Below are 24390 nucleotides of genomic sequence, written 5' to 3' on the forward strand. Positions count from 1 at the left end.
TTTTTTGATGAATATAATTGACATGACATTTTTCAAATATTTAAATCGATTAAGGATTAATGATTAATCGATGCATACGAGTCACACATGAATTCATAGTGGAATTTTTTTTTCTTCTAAATATTTGATATTCTCGTGCAAGAATGAAAACTACGTAATGTGAGCATAAAGCACGTGCGTGTCACGAGCAAACACTTCCATTCTTCCCGCCAAAATTCTGTTACGTGCCTAACGAACCAAACCAACCAAGAGACAAATCGCAAGCCTCCATCTCCGAACAAATTTTCCTCTGAATCGCACCGTAACTTCTTCTTCTTCTTCTTCTTCAATCACTCTCTGTTTTCAAAATGCAGCAGAGATCTTCAACCTCAAACTCGAGAAGTTCATCCGACGAGCACAGAGCCATCAACATCGGCGCAGAACAGCAGCAAAACGCAAAACGGAGAAGGAACGCCGATGATGATTCGCTCGACGTCCTTCCTCTTTATCACTTACGGACCGCCTTCGGAAGGAGGGAAGTTTCGCGGTCACGTTCACCACCGTCAGACAAGTTGATTCACGCTATCCCCTTGCTTGTAGTGCTATGTCTCTTCACTCTCTGGTGGTTCTCTTTTCCAGGTACCGTTTTCACGCGCTCGTTCCCTAATCACATATTTCACGCGCTTTCTTTTTTGTTCTTATCATAATTTGATTCTTTACGCTTTCTGATTAACCGCATTCTTGTTTTCAAATTTTCGGATTAGAGATATTGACTTCAGGTTTGTGATCCATAAACAAGAAGCAAAAAAATCACAGAAATAGAATAAGAAAGTTGAAATTTAATGTGCAAGTGCAAGATTAAGTGTAATTAAATCTTATTGTCACTGAGCATTTTTAGGAATTTAATATAATTAACTTCAATTTTTTGTTGATAAGATGATCTTATGATTAACTTCAATTTGTTGATATTTTTTTAAAACAGTTGATGTGGAGATCAAGGATGGTAGAATTACAACGATAAGACAAATTGATACACCACTTGCAAACGATCATACTCGAATTGATCTTACCATACTCGCCGTTGCTGCATCTTCGCCAATGCCTTCAATTCATCAAGATCTTTCAGGTGAGGATGAAATGTACTTGCCCCCGGCAAATTCACCTAACTGAATACAACAACCGTAGAGGATCCAAATACTGTTTTCTTGAACTCAGATCCTCTCCCACGGTGCAACAATTTTTTAACTAGGACAAATATACCAAAGGATTGAAGATTTTTTTAGTCAATTCTCCTTTTGGTTGCTTATTAGATGACATAGAATAGAGATATGATCTGAATTTTCGGTTTGTTGAAATGAAACTATGGTAATTTTCATTTCATTAGAGAAGAATAATGACTTTCTCACATAGAATGCATTCCAAAAAAAACTATGCAATTTAGTCTCCTTTGTTGACTTTACAATTACATAGAGGAAAGGGGAGGAGGGATTAAGAACTGTAGCTTGTGACATTATGAACAATGACAATTGTTCAACTTCAATTTGTGTTCTGTGGATTTTTCTCATGCAAATACAGCTAAGAAATTAGATTAAGAAAACAATAATTAGAATTTTGAAGCTCAACTTCCACCTTTAAGGATCAATTCACTAACCTCTCCCTCTCGACAATTGCCAACCCATATGTACATTGTTTTTCCCTTACGTGTCGGTTGAACTCTACAACAATCCCTCCTTGGTGACTGCAAAAACAAGTTCATGATTTGGTCACTAAAATGTTTCAAATATTAATAAAGTAGTAATTCTTCTAGAATGGAATATAAGCAAAAAGTGTATTTCAAAACTTGATATATCTAATTTAAATAGGTTAGATATATCAATTTTTCAAATATCTTTTGTTTATATTTTATTGTAAATAAAGTATATAATGGAAAGAATTAAATAAGGTTCCTTGATATCATATGAAGCATAAACACTAACACATACATTGGATCTAACATTGATACTGACACGTAGACATTGATAATAATTTGAAAAAATGAATTATTTGAATGTAATCAAAGTGTGAGGGTTGTGTTAGCATCAGATGTCGAGACATGCTTTCGATCAAAGGTGTCAGTGTTACGTAGTGATATTTGAATCTCAATATATATTTTGTATGCCTAGTGTAGTAATTTAAATTTCAAAACATCCTTACCCTTTGCCAACGAAGAGGATCTGGTCTTTTTGAAACTACAATGGTATCGATATCCTCTGGTGAGTCCATTTTCCACCGACAATAAGGAGGTTTAGATTTGTAACGTGAATAAGTACCAACAATTTGCTTCTTAACAGGATCATAACGAGTTCTGTTCATATAAAAAAGGAAAGCTTTCTGACAAGGGTGTTTGGTTACAGGCCTTGTGTTGAAAGCATATGCAGTGTAATCAGCTCTTCTATACCAATTGAGAAAGGTGCGTGTTGGCATCTCTAATTCTCTAGGGGACAACACTCCCCTCAAAACTTGAATCACATAGCCCCATGAAACAGATATGGACCAATATCTTTTTTTGTCATAGCAAATTGATTGTTGTATTATGCTACTTGAGTCTTGCTTCACTGATTTCATTAAGTGCCTCAGGGATTGTACTCTGTTCATCTTTGGAAATATTGGTTGCACTACATCCAGGTGGTGCAATGACACTAGTGGGGCCACTGGATGTGCTCCTAGAAGGCCTAATAGGTCCCCATACACATCATACTGCATAAGCAACAAAGATATACATAGGCAAATTTCAATTCATTCCAAAAATACAGAATCTAAGTCACCAATCAACCCTAGTTATTGATATTACTGTAGTTTTTCTCCATCGAAAAAAATAAAGCACTTCAAACTTATGCTAATATTTGTAAATGGGCAGTGCTATATATATATATATATTCATCACAAACTTAATGTAAAAAAGATAGCCTAAAAAACATGTAAAAATTGCATTTTTTTCAAAAAATGTACTTTATACTCTGAAACTATACCAACAGAGTTCTCAATTTATTTATGTGAAACAGATAGGATCTATACCCAAATGACATATAATTTATTAATTTTAATAGAGATGAATTGACTTATTAGGAATGTTAATTAATTACCTGATGAAACCCTGCTTCCTTGGTTAATGGAACCCCTAACTCAGCCATGCAAGCTTGCATTCTATCATCACTACCATACAAAGCAGGATAACGCTGAATACAACGATCCTGCATTTTTGCAAGCTCTTTCGCCAAAGGGTAACTTATAGCAAATCCTCCACCACCATAAGCCATAGCATAAGAAAAATGTATATTCTGAACATGGCTCTCAGAAGAGCTTCCAACATAATAAAATTGAGTATGATCATACTTAGAAAGAACTCTAACAACATTATCAACCATAAAAACTGTATCATCATCACCCATCATGAACCATCTCACATCCTCCATCCCAAGTTTCAATGTCTCTGTCACCACCCTTGAAATCCTTAAAGCAGATCTTGTTCCTTGAACATTCGAATATTTAAACCTTGTTGTGTCCCCTGAAATTCTAACCTCTGGTAACCCTTCATTTGATTGTGTATTCACTCTTTGATCCAACCAAACTACCCCTCTTGTTTCATTAGGCTTCCACCAAACTTTGATATATTCCTTTCTTATATCCCACAAAGTTGATGAGGCTGCTATCCCAAAAACAATGTGTTTGGCCTCTGTGTCTTGTCTTTGAGACAACTCATCAATGGACAACTCTTCTTCATCTTGTTCTTGTTGTTCTTCTTCCTCCTTTACTTTTTTGCTCGTTTTCGTTTTCGTCTCTTTTAAAACTGTGTTTTCAATGATAGAAGATGTTGCTGTGGATAAATTACCAGTGCCAATCATCTCAAGTTGTTCATGAGTGGCTGCATCTAAATGAACGGTGGTGGAACAATCACGCTTTCGATTGGTTAATAAAAGAAGATTGGAAGAGTAAAGAATGTATGATATTATCATGGTTAGTATCAACCAAGGGATGATACGTTGCCTGTATGAAGATTGCATTTGGTTGTTCTAGTTAAGTTGATGTAAATTGTTTTTTTTTTCCTTCAGATTCTTCAATTTTCTTTCAGAATTGTCGAGTTACTATTTTTGCTTCCATGTGTTGGAATGGAGAAAGAAAGTTTAATCTCAGAATTGTTCGGATCGCCCTAAAGAGAGTGAAAGATGGTATTACTATATTTTGTGTGTGTTTGTGTTCTTTTATGTGTAGTTTGTTATTTTGTCAAAAAAATGTGAAGTTTGTTACACGACGAGGCGAAGTTGAATGCGGTTAAAATGGAAGTGTTGAAAAAATTGCATGTTTTGGTGTGTTTGGCAATTGGCATTCAATTTACAAGTTTCTTTATTTGTTTTACTAAAAGTTGTTTACAGATAAAAGTAAAAAAATAAGAACTCATTGAAATATTTAAAATATGAGCTTTAAAAGTAACACAACCTTTCAAAATAACAAAAATTAGAACTGTTTGGTAATTTTCATTAAAAAAAGGTTGTTTGGTAATTATTGTTTAGTGGTTAAAAAAATTAATTTAATATACTCATTTGTCGGATTTTCTTGATAAAAGTAACAACAGGAAAAAATTGTAAATATAAATAATTGAAACAAAGGATAAAGTTGGAAGAAAAATTATTATACCAAAATTTTATATCATATTTAGGCATAGATATTTTAAAATTTTAGTTATTTAATTAAATAAATAAATATAAAAGTAGAAATAAAGTAGTTTAAATCAAAGGTAAAATTAAAAGAAAAATGTCACACAAAAATCAAGTATTCCATTTATATATAATATAGTATAGAAGTATACATTACTGTATTTCGCAAAATATATTTTTAAGAACTTTGATTTTATTACAGACTATCATATAAATGAATGGATATTTTAAAAATAAAATACAATTATGAATAAAAGATAAACCATTTAAAGAGAGTTTGATAATATAAATGAATGGATATTATAAAAAATCATAAAAGATAAATTATCACAAACTCAAAGGATTTCTATTTTCAATCAACTTCACATTCATTCGATTTTGAGCTACGTCATTTTAACTCTCATTACGTACCTTTCTTTTTTAATTATATGAACTCATTTTTCATTAATATTTATTTCTTCTTTAACGTCAGTCATATGTCCAAGAATATAATCACATTTGTTAAATTTACCATATTCATATAAATTTCTGAAGCGTTTTCATTGCAACTATAATATTTTATTGTTTGATTAGTGGAATAGGCTTAACATTACTTAAGATGTGTCACATTTTCTTCTAAATCCCATTTGTCATGTCAATAGCATTTTTTAGTGACAAATATGCATGCTTTATTTGACTATCAGCTCTAAAATAATGTGATATCCTTCCCCCTTATATAAATATCTTTTTTATTCAATATCCACTATAAATAGGGATGAGAATAGGTTAGACCGTCCTTCAGAGATCTATGATCTGGTTTATTTATGGTCTAATATGGCATATTTAATAAAAAAAGTTGTTAAGTTCAGACTATTTTAAAGCCTATTTATTTAAATAGGTCAGATTCAAGCTTATAAAAAAGTCTATTAGACCTGACAAGCCAATATATATATATATATATATATATTAATGTTATTTTTTATTATTATGTATTAATAATATTATTTCCTATTTTAAAGTCTATCAATTATGCAATCAGTTAGTCGATCTATGTTGCATCACCGACTCATCGTTCCTCTTGTTGAACTCTAATTTTTCTTCAAGTTTAGATCAAGAATCACTTGATAATTCACCCAAACGATCCAAGATGGACCACTTCGTGTAGCTTCTTTGTTTCAAAGGTTCACACCCATTTATTCAGACATTTTCCAGCAAACTATCAGACAAGACCTATCTGTTATGAAATCAGCAAGTCGATGGTGTTATTACTGTGCGTAAGCTCCACCGCTTTGTCGTGCAACCAGATATTCCCCAGAAATTCGCATATGAAGTTGATCGTTCTCTTAACAAGGTCACCAATGAATATCGATCTTTGTTAGTCAAATATCAAATGTTGTTTACATGGATTTTATCCTCTCTTTCTGAACGGTAAGTTAGCTAGCCAAAAGAAATACAATCAGAGAGTTATAAAGGGTCTGTTTGTTTAAAATTATTTTGAAAATAATTTTTATGGTATTTATTTTTTTGTTATAATATTTTTTAAAAATAAAATTTTAAATGAAAAGTTGGTTTAAATGATTTTTTTTAAAATATGATTTTAAGTATTTTATTTATTTTTTATAACTTTTTTTAGATAATAAAATTTTAAAAAATAATTAAAATAAAAAGTTATCTTAAGAAACTTTTTATAAAAATATTTTTGAAAGATACATTTTTTTAAAATGTAATTTTTATCATGTTAAAATTTCTAATAATGAATATTTAAGTTATTGAATTTCAAAATTTTTTTAATTGATAATAAATAAATCTAAAAAACTTTACTATTTTTAAATAAATTTTTAACAAAATCATTTTTAAAAATATAAATTCAAAATCATTTTTTTTAAAATTTTAAACAAACAGATAATTTGTAATACACGTAACTTAACTAAGCCATCCACCACTTAATCTACTTCACAAAAAACTTTAAAGTAATTTTTCAATAAAAAAAAGTAGAATTTTTTTAATTATAATATTTCAATTTGGTTTACTTTTTTACACTTTTTTTTGACAAAATACATGGTCTACATAATTTTTTTTAAATATATTGAGGCCTAAAAATATAATTAAAAAATTTAAAAAGACCTGCAATTCTTGATTTACAGGTTTGGGCTTTAGACTCTACTATTATATATGTGAAAATAATCTATCGGTAGATGTCTCTCGTTTATTGAACAAAACACCATTTTGATTTATGAAACTATTTCTTTAAATAATTGTCTATAATCAAAATGTACCATATCTCAAGTAACTTGATTAAAAGTGTTGAAGTATTAAGTTAAGTAATATTGTGGTTTGTTCACGAAAATACAATATCTTACAGAATACTAAACACAATTTTAATATAAGTTAAAAATATACATTTTATACGTGTTGAATTTCTATTGTCAAAAACCCTAAAATCAATAAACACGGTGAGGAATCTAATATACGTAAAAATGCAAGTTTTTAATCATAATAAAACTTATGTTTTGAGTTCAGTGTGACATGACATTAATATGGCGAAACAAATGTGGTAGTTCGACATTTCTAAAAGAACTATTTGTTAGAAAAAACATTTTAACTAATATTTTAATAATTTAAAATAAAATTGTTTCTTATTAATTTAAAATATAAATTAAAAATTAATATACAGATTATAATTTTAAGACTCAAGAATAGTTGTGGTAGATTAACTAAGAGTATCTCCAACAGGAGTGAAAATGAGTTCGTCCGCAGCGTGGAATTACTTAACTTCCAATATTTTGTGGGTTCAAACGTTGGAGTTGTGCCAATGTGTCATCACGGTATCGTCAGACTGTGCTTCACAATTTAATAATAATAAAATTATAATCACTACCTTTTATTAATTTATTAGTAATAAATTTATCATTTTTTATTAATTTATATCAGTTAACTTCTTTTTAATTTATTAAATAATAATAATTTTGTAACCATTAGCTTTTTTTAGTTAATATACCACCGTTAGCCTTTTTTTTTCTCCTTTAATTACGATTGTTAGCTCATTAATAAAAATAATTTGTTACTCATACTTTTTCTTCACAATTTTTGTTACATAAGTTTATTAAAGTTTTTATTAACGTACTTTTTTATTTATTTTTCCATTTAAATTAATATTTCAAGTTATAATAAAATTAAATATTAATGTATAAATTAAAGTAATAGAATATAATATGATTTTTTAAAAGTTAAACCGTAAAAATGAATGAGTTGATTTAGGGTGATGTGGCATAGTAGAACTTGAATCATGTTGAGTCCACCGTTATACTAGAAAATGAGTGAATTGCTTCAAGATGATGTGGCACAGTGAATACCATCTAAAGAACCTATATTGAGTTCACCATTAGAGATGCTCTAAAGATATCGATGCGGTTGTGGCCATGTGACACCAGAATCAGGATAAATAATAATGGAAAGATATTGTCACGAGTTAAGAGCAACAATTACAGGTTGAGAGATATACAGATTGATATGTTACATATATAAAGAATAGGCATTGGGGAGCCCCATGTAATTAATTATAACCCATTAATACAAATACCATTTGAGCTCTGATTCTGAAAATGATCTAAGCCTAAAACAGAACCGCTTCAAAGTAACGAAGTTATCAATAACCTAAGCTAATGTTGTCCATACCAAAGCACTTCACGTGGTTATGGGTCCTCATCCCCAATACTCCACATAGGGTCACACACTCACTTGTCACTCATATATTTTTCCAATCCAATTTTTTTAATAAGCTTGCATAATTTTATTAATTCGCTTTTATAATTGACTCAGTGAAGGGTACACGTAACAATATTACTTTCTTTTTTTATATAAAAAAATTCACTTAATAATATTTCTAGTCACACATGAAAGGGCTGATTAATATCATGTTCAATTTATTAATTAAATTTTTCAGTTCAACTCCACGTTCATATAGTGTGTGTTTGGTTCAATGGTGTTAAACACTTATTTTAAATGAATGATTATAAACATTTGATTGTGAGTGACTTGAAAGTAAAATAATTTTATATTTGAATATATTCATGTTAAAGTGGGTTAAATGATAAATGACAACTTAAAAATTAATTATAGAGATAAAAGTTATAAATTCTAAATTATAATTAAAATCAATTGTTGAACCAAAATCTATTCTATTCAAAATCAAACAAATATGTGAAAATTATATCTACACATTTATAATCAATTTTTACTCCTCCATTGAATTAAATTGAATTTGAAGAACACAAAGATAGGTTTGGATTTATGAGAGATTCAAATGACTAGATATAGAAAGGAAAATTAATACTTTTTCATTGGATTGAATGATGATAAATAACCACAAATCAATTAGAATAACTTACCCAAACTAATTACAGTTACTTTCTTAACTAACTCAATATATCTCAAATAAAATATAAACAAAAAAAATCTTAAATACATGTAAATAATTGGTTCAAATTTTGAACGAAAAAGATACACTTTTAAACTTATTTTTTCTTGTATTTCTTTCCAAATGTTAAGGTAGATGCCTCCGTTGGAGGAGCTTGCTTGGAACTAGAGGTGCTATATTCATCTCAACATTTCCAACAATTTTTTTTATATAAAAAATTTACAGACAAATCCAATTAAAAATTACGCTACATCTTTTAAACTAAATTTTAACTGTGTATTGTAATTTGCTGAAAGATATAAAAATCAAATTAATAATTTAAAAAATATAAAAATTAAATTAATAATCTGAAAGATATAAATATTAAATTGAAATCAATTAATTTAATTTAATTCTTTTTTTTTAATTTAAATCAATAGAGATTATGTTTATTTAGTTTTAAATTAAAATCAACACCAATATATATTATATCCGTGGTTTCATCTCTCTAAAATTTGTACATCTTCCAATTATAATTTATTCTCTGTCTTTTGTTGCGTTTGTAAATTTTATATGTGTTTACATTACAAATTTATTATTTAAAATTTTAATATATAATAAAATATTATATTTAATTTATCTTTTAAAAATTTAAAAACTCGGCTTCCAAACTTTTTGTCGACCGATGCCTCAATTGAACTTGAAGAACACAAATATCGATTTGGATCTATGAGAGATATATATTATTCACACAACTCGAATTTTATTTTTCATTTCATTAAACTGAATAATGACAAGTTTGCTTATCAATATATAGACATCTAACCACATAGTATCAGTTAGAATAACTAACACAAACTAACTACAGCTAACTTTCAATTAAGCCAATACAACTGAAATAACAGACTAACATTTTGGAGAGTATAATTAACAAAAAAAAGTAGTTAATATAATTTTGAAATCGACAATTAAAAAAAGAAAGAAAAAGGTATGTTAGAGAGTTGCAATTTAGTTATGAGTTATTAGCTCACCCAAATCTCGTATCATACAACCATCATAGATAAATTGCAAGGGGGAGTTGACTTAATTTAAGTTCAATTGTGTATGTTCCTATGTTTGCTTTGTCCTTGAATATAGTTTTTGCAATTGCAATGTTCCTAGTAATTTTTTGAATAGTTGATGTGAGAACAAAAATTGAGGTCTTATTTTAGGTAGGGTTGTGCAACCAAATTCAAAATTGGATCTAAATTCATTTTGAATATGTGGTTAAAATAATATGATTATAATTCAATTTATATATGAATTGATTGAATATCTACTTATATTTTATATTTGAATTTGATTTTTATACACTCAACTACCAAAAATCCTAAATCTCCAAAACGATTTTGATTTTGCCATCACTCCATGATCTTTCACCCGACAGCGTTTTTCGATAATTTATTACTAACTTCGTTGAGATATTATTAACTTCATTTAATCAATTATTTATTACTAATCAACGATACTGTATGATAATTAGTTAATGAATTAAGGTATTTAATATTTATTGAGGAAGACTAAAATATGATAGACTAAATATTTTAAATATAATTTCTTAAATTATTGATCTTTAAATGATGAATTTTTCTCAAAATGTTATATTAATATATTACGTTGGAAATGATATTGAGATTTAGAAATTGCTTAAACATAATTTAATTATAAATGCTCAATATAAAAATTAATATATTAAATCCATTAGATATTTTAAATTTATTAAATCTTGTGGTGGTGGTGTGGTGTCCATCTCGGTGTTGGAATCAAACTTTCAAGTGTTTTTATTTTCTACGGTTTTATTATGGTGCAGTAATTGTTAAATTTGATCAAAGAAAGTTTAAGTGTTTGTATTTCTACGGCTTTAGTAATAAACAATTTATGGAACTACTATGAATCAAAATCGGTGGTGTTATGAAATTAATAATAAATCAATTTTAATCACAAGTTATTATAAGTAATTGAACATGTTCAATTTTAATCACAAGATAAAGCAATTGTATGATTGATGTATATTTTTTTTATTGAGCTTTCATTTTATAAAAATAATCGATTTTTTTTAAAATAACTGGTTTTGAAACTATGAATAAATGATTTTTTAAAAATAAATATTAAAAAATAATCAAATTTTAATCGATTTTGAGAAAAAAATCAATTTTAAAATTAAATTTTTTAAAACCGATTCTTTTACTTGAAATCGGTTATTTAACTATAACCAATTTTACAATCGATTTTAAATTAAATAATGTATTTGATTTTAAATCTAAATTTTTAAATAAATATAATTTAGTTTTTTGGCTAAATTACATCTGTGCTCCCTTAACTTTATTTCAGGTAACGTTTTAGTCCTTTATTTTTTTTTCCCGACTTAGTCCTTTATTTTAATTTTAAATGACAATTTGATATTTTATGTTTTAAAATTTCAACAACGTTATCCTTTTTTAAACAAAAATTCTATACAAAAAATCAATCAAAACTCATAAAATTAATTATATTTTTCAATATAATACAAATTCCATCAAATCCGTAACGCAAATCTTCAAATAAACTCATATTTTCATACTTTATTTGATATTATTAAGAATAAAGAACTAAATCGAGAAAAAAAAAAGATAAGAGACTAAAACATTACCTAAAATTAAGTTAAGGGACCTAATTTAACCTAATTTTTTTTAAAAACCATACATGCAAAATCCTAATTATAGGTATGATTGATCATTCACAATCATGTCATGTGAAATTGAACAAGTTAGATAAAAAAAATCAGTCATTTCCCGACTATTTGACAACTATTTGAAAGCTGGTAATCATTAATCCACATTTATGGGAAATATTAAACAAAAAACTCAATCTTGAAAATTATTTGTGGTCGTGTGAAGTGTTCAGCATCTACCAACATGGTCCCGTGTGGCGTGTGCCTACCTCTCAAGCCTATCTTCCTGACCATGTATTTCATTAAACTTCATCAAAATGTTTACAACATCAATTATAATTGCTATGTGAAAGTTTTTTTATGATTATATGACAATAGTGCAACTGTAACGTGTGGCTGTGTCACTCATAATTGACTGTAATTTTTCATACTATCAAAGATAATGATACTGCCGCAACCGAACACCACAATTTAAAACCATATTCTTGTAAAAATATAGTGGGTATATAATATCAAATATTCAACTTTGTCCATACCCAAAAGTGATAGATAAGTAGATTTAGATATTTGCCATTTTTGGTTGTTTAATTTTGCTTTTGTCCTCTGCTATAAGTCCACAATCTCAGAAACAGAACCACAAGCAGTTGTGTACTCTTCTGATCTGTTCTTGTTGCTTTTCTTTCTTGACAACCCTTTTCCAGACTGTCAATTATCACATCATAAATCATTGAATTTGAAAGGTAAGACTTAAAAGGTTAGCAACAGAGGATGTCAAGGTTTGGTTTCTCAACACAGTAAAATTTTGATGACTCTAATGTTCTCTTAGGACTTGTGCATGAGAGAGCCACGTGAAATTTTGATACATAGGTATGGAAACCCAAACCTTTCAGACAATTATTCGAATTATCTTTTCATATTTTTTTCGTCCGTTTGTCCCCCTCCTGCCATTATAAGCTAGATCTAGAAATATTCTCCTTATTTATATATTGCAAATTCTTTAATTTATTGAAGAATTAGCAGAAAGTTCACAACCCATATATATACCAGCTTCCAATTTTTGAATTCCTGATCCACCACAGTTCAACTTGAGGTATGTATGTCTTAGTCCAGTAGTCTGATCATGCATTATTAATACACTATATATGACATATTTTCAATTAAATTCATATTTATCTACAATTCTCCCATCTCACTTTATACTTTTTTTGTTACAAACATGTTACTTTATACGTTTACCTTATAAATCATGCAAAATTAGGAATTTCTTATTTGTTATAGTTGATTATAAATTCTGCTGGTGAAGAGTTTTCTTTCAATTAAACAATCAAAACTTAGTTATGCAAAGCTTTCATCAATTACAATGACAGAGAAAGTTAGCTTTTATGAAATTATATTTACTATCATCAAGTTGTCTTCTCCTCTAGGGATTTATCTGGCCCTCGTGGACACTATGTTCTGACACAACACAATCAACAAACTACCAAGCCAGACACTGTCTTAGTCTCAGCTTTAATGTCATTAATTTCTGTTCCCCTTAAAAGACCTTCATTCAATTTCACCTCCTCCACTCATTTTGATACAAAATCTCACAAATCAGTACACATACTCTTTTAAAAAAACTTATTTGACTTTAAATATTCATATACCTACATCAAATATATTTACTTTTTTATTTATATTTTATGACAGAAAAAATAGCAAGTTAATAAGTCATATAAAATAATTTGGCTCTATTTATTTTTTGTTAGAAATAATTTAAGTAAATATACTTATGCAAACTCTTAGTTAAGTCTTTATCCAAACAAATAAGGCTTATATATATATATATATATACTCAAACCCCAAAAATGTCACAGATAAGCTAAAATATCATTCTCCGTATAATTATAATTCCCTCCCACATCATATCACACCGCATTCCAACAACTAACACTTCCCCACTCTATAGATAATTAGATATATGCATGTTCGTGTATATTGATTCTGATAGTTTTTTTTTTTTTTTTAATAAAATTGATTCAGATAGTTAAACAATTTGAAAATGCACAATTTCTAGCAGTTATTTATCATTAGTAAGTATAATTTGTATCATAAATTAATTAATATATGAACGAATAACGGAACAGAGAGTAAGAGTAATGGAAGCGTTTCAAAGAGATCAACGTGGCTCACTTGAAGTGTTTAATCCTTCTTCATCTGAGAAGAACGAGAATCCAAATCCAAACAATTTGTGGAAGACTCTGATACACTCACGCGCCGAGGAAACTCCACTTCCCACGCGCAATTCCAATTCCGATGAAGTCACCGTCGCAACTTCCTGGATGGCGCTCAAGGAAACAAATCCTCCGCCAACTTCGGGCGAATCAGGCTCCGCGGCGGCGCAGAGAGCGGCGGAGTGGGGATTAGTGCTGAAAACTGATTCGGAGACAGGTAAGCCACAGGGAGTGGCGGTTAGAAACTCTGGTAGTTCGAGGAGAGACTCGAATAACTCGGTGAGAAGCTCCGGTGAGTGTTCCGATGAGGGAAAGGAGTTACGGGGAATACCGAGAGTTTCGGAGGATTTGAGAGACGCTCTATCGGCGTTTCAACAGACGTTTGTTGTTTCAGATGCTACGAAACCCGATTACCCGATTATGTATGCTAGTGCCGGGTTTTTTAAGATGACGGGTTATACTTCCAAAGAGGTCATTGGAAGAAACTGGTAGGCTATAATTAATTATTCCTTTTTATTAATTTATTTAAAAAAAAAATAGTCTATTTAGCAAATGGTAATTTATATTCGCTGAGAATTATGGATGGGGGTGCAGTCGATTTATGCAGGGAGCAGAAACAGATTCGAATGACGTGGCAAAGATAAGAGAGGCGCTAGCAGCTGGAAAGAGTTATTGTGGAAGGTTGCTGAATTACAAGAAGGATGGGACCCCCTTTTGGAACCTTCTCACTATTTCCCCTATCAAGGACGAACATGGCAAACTCCTCAAATTTATTGGGTATCTATCTTATAATTATATTTTCTGCTTTTAATATTGCATATATAATTAATGTACTAAAGGAAATGGGTATGCATGGCAGAATGCAAGTGGAGGTTAGCAAGCATACAGAGGGGGCCAAGGAGAAGATGCTGCGTCCCAATGGATTGCCCGAATCCTTGATTCGATATGATGGTATGTGTAAAGTGACAAGTTATTAGCTTTGTTTTCTTTGAGTTACATAGAATCATAGAGATGTGAAGCATGGTTGTTATCAAGCCAATTCGCATACGTATTAATAAAATCACCGAATTATATTCAATGTTCATATTATAATTATTTATGATATATTGTACATGCACATATAATATTAATATTGTTGCTAGTTCTATTTCTGTTTTGTCCAATTACATTGAAATAAATTATTTATTTAAATTAAATTCACATAAAATTAAATTTATGTATATAATAAATAAATTAAATTCACGTACGATATGTAAATTAAGTTTATATAGCTTATTTGGATGTAACTAGAAGAAGAATTATGTAATCAACAAAAGTCTAATATTAATAATTAAAAAATGACAATTTAATATATTTTAAATGATATGGTATACGATAACGTGGAATAACTAACATTCATGAAATTGCAGTAAAATCTTATAAAAAATTTTGTTTTGACTTTACAAATTATTCTTTTTATAATTTAATTAATTACGTGAATAATTAATGCATCTAAAATGATTCTATACTATAATATCGTATGCCGCACTATTTGAACTTTGTCACATCGTCATTTTTTAGTTTAAAAATATGATAGAATTACTAAAATTATTGAATTTTAAAATAAGAAAATTAATTTTATGAATTTATAAAAATATGAGACCAAAACTACAATTAAGCTTTATATATTATATTAAGTGAGGTTGACACTTTAAATGGACTTAATTTGTGTATTAGTTGTGTCTTTCATTTGTCAAAAGCAACAACAAAATGACAATTATTTTAAAAAAAATTAGACCAATATAATTAAGAAATAGTATTTTTCTTCTTCTTATATTTAAATATGTAATTAGTTTCTATAAAATATAAGAAAATTTAGTTCCTATAAAATAAAATATTAGTTTAAATTACATGCAAATGTTTTTTATTTAATTTCTAATGTCTAACATTATTAATTTTGCAACGGAATAATAAAAAATAGCTTTAAGCTTACACATATAATTAATCCATACAAAATATAAGAAATTCAATTTTAGTTTCGACAAAATTAAATTTTTAATTTTAGTCTCTATAAAATATAAAAATTTGACATAATAAAAATATTTGTTTTAATACCTACAAAATGCAAAAACTAAATTATATTGCTGAGTAAAAACAATATTTTTTAGTCTATGCAAAAAGTTATACTGCTACAAAATATGAAAAGTTGTGTAAGAAATATTTCAAAATGCAATAAATTAAGTGGAATACCTTATGTACATAAGGCAACTATAATTTTCCCTTTTATTTTATTGCTTTTATCTTTCCAACGAAAGATTCATTGTATATCTCTAAACTATTTTATAAAATAAACAAGATACTTTTTATAGTATTTTAATTTAATTTTAATATCTCATGCAATCATTTAATTTAATTTTAAATAACAATTCAGTCGTTTATTTATTTATTTTTAAATTGATCATTTATTTAATTTTAAATAATTTTAATTTTTTATATCTTAAAATATAAATAATATTTTGTTTTTTTTACAAAAATTCAGAAATTTCATCATTATCTTCAAACAAAATCTTGATAATTAATTATCATCTTCAATAAATTTCAGGTTTTTGATTTTTTTGAAAATACCTTACTTTGAAATTAATATACTAAAATGCTCAACTTTTTTAGACCTTCAAGAGATCGCAAGACAGAGACACAACCATGTGAAATATGAATTTTGTTCCCTTCTTTCATGCGGAGATGCGACCATCTAGACATTTTTTTTTTTCATAAGAAATAAAATATATATTGAATTAATACATAAAATATAATAAAAATAAAAAACTAATTTATATTAATAACATCTAACAAAATACATTAAATGAGAAGAAGAAAAAACATCAAATTTTAAGTAACGATAATAAAAATAGTTGTTTGGTGTATGGATTGATTTTGTGGGATTGATTGAGAGGTTGAGTGGACAAGAGGATATACTAGCGGATGCAAATGAAGATCACAAAAACATAATTTGGTGTGTTGCTAAGACTAATTTATATATTTTGTTTTGTAATATAAAATACTTTATACGAAATGACTTGTAATATATAATTTTCACGTTAATTCCAACTTTTAATCTCTTTTTTCCAACTAAGTCCCAATTATCATAAATACCACGCTTGATGTTGACCTCATGGTAGATTTTCATGTTGTTGACCTCATGGTAGATTTTCATGTTATGATATACCATATTTAATTAAAACTTGATGCAACTAAGAAAAAAAAAAATCATATTTCACATGATTTTTGTGACATCCTGAATGTCAAAAAAAAAAAAAACTTTAATATATTAATTTTAAAATAAAATATTTTAAATCTTATTTTCAAAAGAGGAGATATATGGGAAAAAAATCATAAAATTTGTATCATATTCATAAGTCAAATATATGAATTAAGATTTGATGTTGATGAATAAGTATTCTGAAGTATCTTACACACATATCTAAGTCTGTAATTTTGAAGGATAGAGTAGTAGTATAACAGAGGTTGAGTGTAATTGTGTAGCTCGTGAGAAAGAGAAGGCGAACAGTTCAGTTAGTGAGTTGGTTGAAGCAGTGAGCAGACGACCGAGGGCACTCAGTGAATCAGCAAACCGTCCTTTCATAAAAAACCAAACAACACAACAACATGCTGCTGCTGCTGCATCACCCAATTCATCAAGAAGAAAATCTGAGAGTGTTGCTACTTTCTCTTCATTTAGACGCAAATCACATTCAGGTTCAGGATCACGAGGAGACGCTTTTCATTCAATGCATCCAATCCCCGAAAACAAACACAAAAACCACTACTCTCGTCGCCGCTCTTTCATGGGGTATGCTTTTCTTTTATTTTCTCCTTTAATGTTTTTTTTCTTCCAAATTTCTAATATATCTATACATGCTTCTGCAGTTTCATCAAGAAAACTCAGTCAAACAATGAAAGCTTCAATGATGAGGATAGCTTTGAGGGCAGTGAGGATGATGAGATGCCTCATAGTTTTGATGACAAAATTACACAAAAGAGGGAAAAGAGAAAGGGTCTTGATCTTGCTACCACACTCGAACGTATTGAGAAGAACTTTGTCATTACTGATCCAAGGCTACCTGATAACCCCATTGTAAGAAATAAATTTATATTCTTTTTTCTATATATATTGTATGTCATCATTTGTGTATGAGGGTAAAGTTTTTATTTGGTTTTTCAGATATTTGCTTCTGATAGCTTCTTAGAGCTTACAGAGTATACTCGTGAAGAAATCTTGGGAAGAAATTGCAGGTACATACATATATATATGATTTTAGCTTATAAATATATCATTGCAATAAAAATTGAAATCATCAAAAGGCTTTGGAAACTTAACTCTGAAATTGTTAGATTGCATGGGAACTAGGAAGTATACTAATGTGACATGGGAGTCATTTATACAAATTTAAATTTCTTTCTCAAAGATTGATATACATGGAAATGATCTAGAAGGTTTTTGCACGAGTACAAATTTTTGTGGTATTTATTTATTTATTTATTTATTTATTATGCTATTTGGTGATACAGGTTTCTGCAAGGACCTGAAACTGATCCTACAACAGTGAAAAAAATTAGAGAGGCTATTGACAATCAAACAGAAGTTACCGTGCAACTCATTAATTATACAAAGAGTGGTAAGCTCTTTAGTGTTCATTCTACGTAATAAGTTAATTTGTTTAATATTGGAATTGTTTAGCTCATTGGTATTACATGATTCATTAGTATGCATTATTTAGCTCTAATTAATGATGATTTTTTTACAGGATAGTCAATGTCAAATGTCTCCTATTTTTTCTTGAATAACTAACCTATATGAATGTTGGTAGATAGAAAGGCAGTTCAAAATATTTTGCCTTTTCCAAATCCTGAATCTCTCTCTTAGTCTATTTATCATAGGGAGGCTCAATATTGTTTTTATTTTATTCCACATACTATTGAATTTGAATATATATGTGCTCAATCCAGGTAAAAAGTTCTGGAACCTGTTTCATTTGCAGCCAATGCGTGATCAGAAGGTAATGACTTGCCAAATGACTTATGTTTTTGGTAGTTAATTATGTTCTGTTTACCACAGAAACAAAGATTAACAACTTGTTTCTCTTGTTCTTGTATGTTTAATAGGGAGAAGTACAGTATTTTATTGGAGTTCAACTTGATGGTAGTCAACATGTAGAGCCTCTTCACAACCGCATTGCAGAAGATACAGCAAAGGAGGGAGAACACGTGGTTTGGTTTCTATTCAAGTGCTTCGTTAGTTTAATAAATATTGCTAATTGATATCTCAGAATTTTCTTTTGGTTTTGACATTCTTTAACATATTCTTCAAATTTGAAGGTCTATAAAATCAATCAATTCATATGAATAGTTAAAACTGTTAAGCCTAGTATGACCAAAAAGAAAGATTCAGATGTACTATTGTCCAATTTATTATGCTTAATATTTTCCATGTTGTGACAAGTTGTTTTTGTATCCATCCTCAGGTCAAAAAAACTGCAGAAAATGTTGATGATGCATTGAGAGAACTTCCTGATGCTAATTTGGTAATATTTCTTTAGTATCTTTATTCTCTAAAAAGCTTTTGAAAATTGATTTTTCTTACTTAACCTTGTGGCTACCATCAGAAACCAGAAGATCTATGGATAAATCATTCAAAAGTTGTTCACCCCAAACCTCATAGGAGGGATGAAGCTGCTTGGAGAGCTATTCAAAAGGTACTACATTTGTATTTGAAATTATGTCATATTTTCTTGAGTTTCTTTTGGGTCAGTATACTTTCATGTTTTCATTTTCACTTCAACTAATTACCTATGAACATAATTACTCACTATGAAAGTCTTCCATCTCACTAGTAGATTAAGACGAACACAATTTTGAAAATAAAACTGAAAATGTTTTTAGAAAGTAAACAGTCCCTTTTTAGGAAATGGCCAGTATTTTAAACGACGTATTGTATCAAAGATTATTGGAAATCATGACATCAAAGATCCCTTTTTGTTCCTTATGACTGTCATATTTTGGATTTTCTTCCCAATTACTTTTGCAATATCTCAAGTATATGCCAATTGATTATGTGACCATGGTTTTGCAGATCATAGATAGTGGAGAGCAGATAGGCTTGAAGCATTTTAAGCCAATTAAACCTTTAGGATCAGGGGACACTGGCAGGTTTTTTTTCTATCTCTTGTTTCTCTTTTCAAATATCCAACATCTCAAATGTGCTTAAATTGTTGCACAAATTATAAGTCTAACCATCTAATTGTAATGGGTGCTTTTAAATTAGCAAGTCCAATAATTTTCTTCATTGGAATATATAAGATACTTGTAGATAAATTAGTCTATAATTTAGCTGAATACTCAATAGTTAAAATTCTAACACCTTAATTAGAATTTCATCACATTGATTTCTGTGATGTGAATTATTTCTATGTTCATCATTATTATACGACTTGTCAGTGTCCATCTGGTGGAGCTATGTGGAACTAATCAACATTTTGCCATGAAGGCTATGGAGAAGGGTGTTATGCTCAATCGTAACAAGGTATTGAACATGATCATTTACATGTCTTATGTTTTCCTTTTAACCGCTAGTTGTTTGGTTCTATACTTATCATTTTGGTAGTACATCATTATACTATCCCTTGATTCTAGTCAATTTTAACCTATTGGTTCACTTTTGACATTAACAACAGGTGCATAGAGCTTGCACAGAGAGAGAAATCCTAGACATGTTGGACCACCCTTTTCTTCCTGCATTATATGCTTCCTTTCAGGTAACATTTCAAAGTAAAATGGTTATTAGTTATTAAATACAAAAGTTATTTACTATTATAAAGTGAATTTGTCTATCCCTTGAAACTTGATTAATTTGCAGACCAAATCACATATTTGTTTGATCACTGATTACTGTCCTGGAGGAGAACTATTCGTGCTACTTGAAAGCCAGCCAGCAAAGGTTCTCAAGGAAGATGCAGTGAGGTATATTATGCAAGTGCAGCCTATGTATGCATATATATATATATCATAATTTTAGAGTTTAAGATAATAAAAAATATTGTTATGAACCTTTTCTTTTTATATTTGTTTTAATTCGACTTTATTACATAGTTTTCAATACTCATTATTAAAACAGATTATCTTTCTTCAACAATGTTACCTACGTGTGTTTTTCTACTTTCATGTTACTGACATTAAGTGATGCTTGTGATATTAATAGATTTTATGCCTCTGAAGTAGTTATTGCATTGGAGTACCTTCACTGTCAAGGTAGGCTCTTATAGTCAATAACAATCAATACATGATGAAAATAATTGTTGCCAATATTATTAACGATGACAATAATTGCTGTTAACTTCTCTTTTGTGTTCAATTGACAAAATCTTTCCAAACCTCTTGATGAATAATATTATCAGGCTGAAATAATTTATAGTTATACTAAAACATTTTGTCCTAGTAGCAATTATATTATCCTTTTCTCTTTGCCACTTAAAATATCATTACATATGCACACCAATTAGATCAACATTATAATATGATGATATTGTTTGTTGAAAATTCACAGGGATAATATATAGGGATTTGAAGCCAGAAAATGTTTTACTACAAAGCAGTGGACATGTGTCTCTAACAGATTTTGATTTGTCATGTTTAACATCATGCAAACCACAGGTATCTCAGACAAAAAATCTAAGACAATCTAGTTTCTATGTACATGTAATATATGGCTTTTTAACTCCACTGAAATAATTGTGTTTGGTTGCATTCTTTATAGCTTTTAATTTCACCCATCAATGACAAGAAGAAACAACAGGCTCCAATATTCATGGCTGAACCGATGAGAGCATCAAATTCGTTTGTTGGCACAGAAGAGTACATAGCTCCGGTTTGTTGTTCTGGACATAATATTTTTTAGCTGTTAATCAAATTCTTATAGAACCATGCATGACATAGTTAACATTCTCACACACTATAATTTGAAAGATCAAGTTGAACCTTTTAGATTTCTGATGTATAGAACTCATACTTGATGAAGAATTTACAGTTTGTTTTATCCAACTTTGATCAGTTGATGCCTTCATGCTATTGAAACATCTTTAAATTTTTCTTCTCATTTCTCTCTGTTGTGATTGACAGTTTAATGCTTGTGCAGGAAATTATAACAGGTTCAGGCCATACTAGTGCTGTGGATTGGTGGGCTCTTGGTAATTTTTTCAATTGTTTTAATAAATATAAGCTATCAGGAAACTAAATCAGTTTTAGTAAACCCCAAATTGGAAAACCAAAAATGTAAAAATTGATGAAGAAATAGATTACAAAGGTATCACTATAATAACTGATATCCCAACTATCTTGGCAGTGGCACTTCAGAAATCACCAATCATTTGCAGCAACCCAAAATTATTTTGTGTAAACATTGTCATAATTATGTGTACGTGGATATATTTATGTTTTCTATCAGTAAAAACCATTGTCATAATTGAATCAGAGTCAGACAGTAGCATTCTAACACTTGTTGTGCATGTGTTTTATTATAAGTTGAGCTATAATACCCTTCATTTTTTCTTAAACCTTTGTCTTTGTTACTTTTTTCTCTAATAGGGTGGATTTTATTATATGGAGAGAATGATTGAACAAAGTTAATCAATAGACATTTGAAATACTATAGATAACTAGATAAGCATTGATCACTCAGCCTCATTGCAATACTTTTCTCTTTTCAGGAATTCTTCTATATGAAATGTTTTATGGGTATACACCATTCAGGGGAAAGAATAGGCAAAGAACATTTGCAAATATTCTCCACAAGGATCTTAAATTTCCTAAAAGTAAACAGGTGAAACTGTTCTCCCTGCACAACTTAATATTGTTCACATTAGAAGAGGTAATAGATTGAAGACAATATTCAAATTTATTGATTCTATATCGGTGAATGCAATTATTTAAGAGTTTCACAATGCTATTTCTCATGCTATGTTTACAAACTATGCTGCAAATCATTTACATAACAATATAGGCTTAATGGAGCTCATAAATTTGGACAGTTCACATGAAATACTCATATTCTCATCTAAGGGCAAGGTTTTAAATCACGGTTGTGCTTACTGCGATCCTCAATATTGCATAGAATTATTATCAAATATGATCAATTTGACACTAATTGTAATCGCATTTTATTTGTGGAAACATGAAAACTCATGATGTCTCGGCCACAATTGCGGTTGCAAACCAATATTTGAAACCTGATTACATGCATCATCACATGAATGATAAAGTTAACCTCCAAAGTTTACATGCATCATCAATGTATGCAAACGAATTTGATGATAACCTTAAATGTCATACAGGTAAGTCTCAGTGCAAAGCAGTTAATATATTACTTGTTGCAAAGAGATCCGACTAGCAGGTTGGGTTCAAAGGGAGGAGCAAATGATATCAAAAACCATCCCTTCTTCAGGGGCATCAACTGGGCCCTAGTTAGATGCACGGTAACATAAAAAGTTTAACTTCACTAGCAGTATAATTATATCAATGTTGTTAAAAACCGAATTGAATCAGACGGTTCAAATGCTTGAACTGTGAGCTGATACTGTCTAAGTTTAGTTATTTGAGCAGTTTGATCGTGGTTTCGTATCGGTTCGGACGGTTTTAAACAATTGAATTGGAGGTCTAGCCGGTTCGGTTTTTAATGTGTATATATGATATATGATGTTCATGTTTTTCCTTCATCCTCTTATTTCATATAGTCAATATCTACCTATTTCTTGTGTTAATAGAAACCTCCTGAGCTTGATGCTCCTCTCTTTAGTACAAATGAAGAAGAAAAGGAAAAGATAGCCAAATATGTAGATAATGGACAAGAGGATATGAGTGTCTTTTGAAAGGTCTCTTTGTCAATCTCCACACTCTTGAATACACCATGAGTTTATTTGGGTTCATTGAGGAATTGGTGGAATTTTCAGCACTTGCTTTGGTGGTGGGCAAAGGCTTGATTCTGTAAAATGTTTTATGAACAGTGTGATATTTCTTCTTGGCGTGTAAATTCTTGTGATATTTCAATGTTTGGTTGGAATATTCCTTGATTAGACTTTAATTATGTGTCTCAAGTCTCGGTTTCTAGATCACCATTTACCAGAGTCTATTGTTATTGAAAAAAAATATTCTTGTCATACTTTTACCCTTTCATATGTTAAGGAATTTGTTAATTATATTATTTTTATAAAAAAATAAAATGTCAGTCTAATAAGAGCAGGACCTACAAATAAATTTATAGGCCTACAACAAACATTGAAGTGAGAGATAACATAAAATTCAAGTGTCTTATACAAAAATATTAACTAAATTTTTTTGGTAAATTAAATTAATAAAAGCTACACATACATGTGAAAAATAAAATTTAATATAGAAAATATTTACAATTAATGAAAATGT

At 29.2% G+C, this 24390-nt stretch overlaps 3 protein-coding genes across 8 annotated transcripts; 2 read left to right on the forward strand and 1 right to left on the reverse strand.

Moving 5' to 3' along the window:
- The first annotated feature begins 115 nt into the window (after positions 1-115).
- On the forward strand, positions 116-1387 carry LOC140920906 (uncharacterized). Its single transcript, XM_073369990.1, has 2 exons — positions 116-618; positions 962-1387. Exons 1-2 carry the CDS (start codon positions 348-350, stop codon positions 1147-1149), a joined length of 459 nt encoding a protein of 152 aa, XP_073226091.1. The 5' UTR covers positions 116-347; the 3' UTR covers positions 1150-1387.
- A 4-nt stretch (positions 1388-1391) lies between these two features.
- LOC101493873 (uncharacterized) lies at positions 1392-4175 on the reverse strand. The gene is made up of 3 exons (XM_012717306.3): positions 3102-4175; positions 2173-2715; positions 1392-1717 (listed from the first exon to the last, which is right to left on the reverse strand). The coding sequence occupies exons 1-3, from the start codon at positions 4017-4019 to the stop codon at positions 1598-1600; spliced, it is 1581 nt and encodes a 526-aa protein (XP_012572760.1). The 5' UTR covers positions 4020-4175; the 3' UTR covers positions 1392-1597.
- Positions 4176-12335: 8160 nt separating this feature from the next.
- On the forward strand, positions 12336-24167 carry LOC101492784 (phototropin-1-like). Of its 6 annotated transcripts, XM_027336183.2 has the most exons (25): positions 12336-12474; positions 12561-12601; positions 12746-12824; positions 13861-14435; positions 14542-14724; positions 14807-14898; positions 17467-17773; positions 17851-18058; positions 18146-18216; positions 18493-18599; positions 18931-18980; positions 19087-19191; positions 19446-19505; positions 19587-19676; positions 20054-20130; positions 20419-20503; positions 20655-20735; positions 20837-20940; positions 21179-21228; positions 21524-21630; positions 21734-21844; positions 22112-22163; positions 22683-22795; positions 23307-23447; positions 23736-24167. In XM_027336183.2, exons 4-25 carry the CDS (start codon positions 13873-13875, stop codon positions 23838-23840), a joined length of 2862 nt encoding a protein of 953 aa, XP_027191984.1. In that variant the 5' UTR covers positions 12336-12474; positions 12561-12601; positions 12746-12824; positions 13861-13872; the 3' UTR covers positions 23841-24167. The 6 variants fall into 6 exon arrangements, with proteins under 6 accessions (XP_027191984.1, XP_073226486.1, XP_012572775.1 ...); XM_073370385.1 differs by having other exon boundaries at positions 12561-12824; XM_012717321.3 differs by lacking the exon at positions 12746-12824.
- Positions 24168-24390: the final 223 nt, after the last annotated feature.

Source organism: Cicer arietinum, chromosome 6, assembly GCF_000331145.2.
Source record: "Cicer arietinum cultivar CDC Frontier isolate Library 1 chromosome 6, Cicar.CDCFrontier_v2.0, whole genome shotgun sequence".
Lineage (NCBI taxonomy): Eukaryota > Viridiplantae > Streptophyta > Magnoliopsida > Fabales > Fabaceae > Cicer > Cicer arietinum.

Coding starts and splice junctions, on each gene's coding strand:
- LOC140920906 (XM_073369990.1), top strand. CDS start 348: ATGCAGCAGAGATCTTCAACCTCAAACTCGAGAAGTTCATCCGACGAG. Junction 619..961: donor CTGGTGGTTCTCTTTTCCAG/GTACCGTTTTCA, acceptor TTTTTAAAACAG/TTGATGTGGAGATCAAGGAT.
- LOC101493873 (XM_012717306.3), bottom strand. CDS start 4,019: ATGCAATCTTCATACAGGCAACGTATCATCCCTTGGTTGATACTAACC. Junction 2,716..3,101: donor AGGAAGCAGGGTTTCATCAG/GTAATTAATTAA, acceptor TTGCTTATGCAG/TATGATGTGTATGGGGACCT. Junction 1,718..2,172: donor ATCCTCTTCGTTGGCAAAGG/GTAAGGATGTTT, acceptor TTGTTTTTGCAG/TCACCAAGGAGGGATTGTTG.
- LOC101492784 (XM_073370385.1), top strand. CDS start 13,873: ATGGAAGCGTTTCAAAGAGATCAACGTGGCTCACTTGAAGTGTTTAAT. Junction 19,192..19,445: donor CAAAGGAGGGAGAACACGTG/GTTTGGTTTCTA, acceptor ATCCATCCTCAG/GTCAAAAAAACTGCAGAAAA. Junction 19,506..19,586: donor AACTTCCTGATGCTAATTTG/GTAATATTTCTT, acceptor GGCTACCATCAG/AAACCAGAAGATCTATGGAT.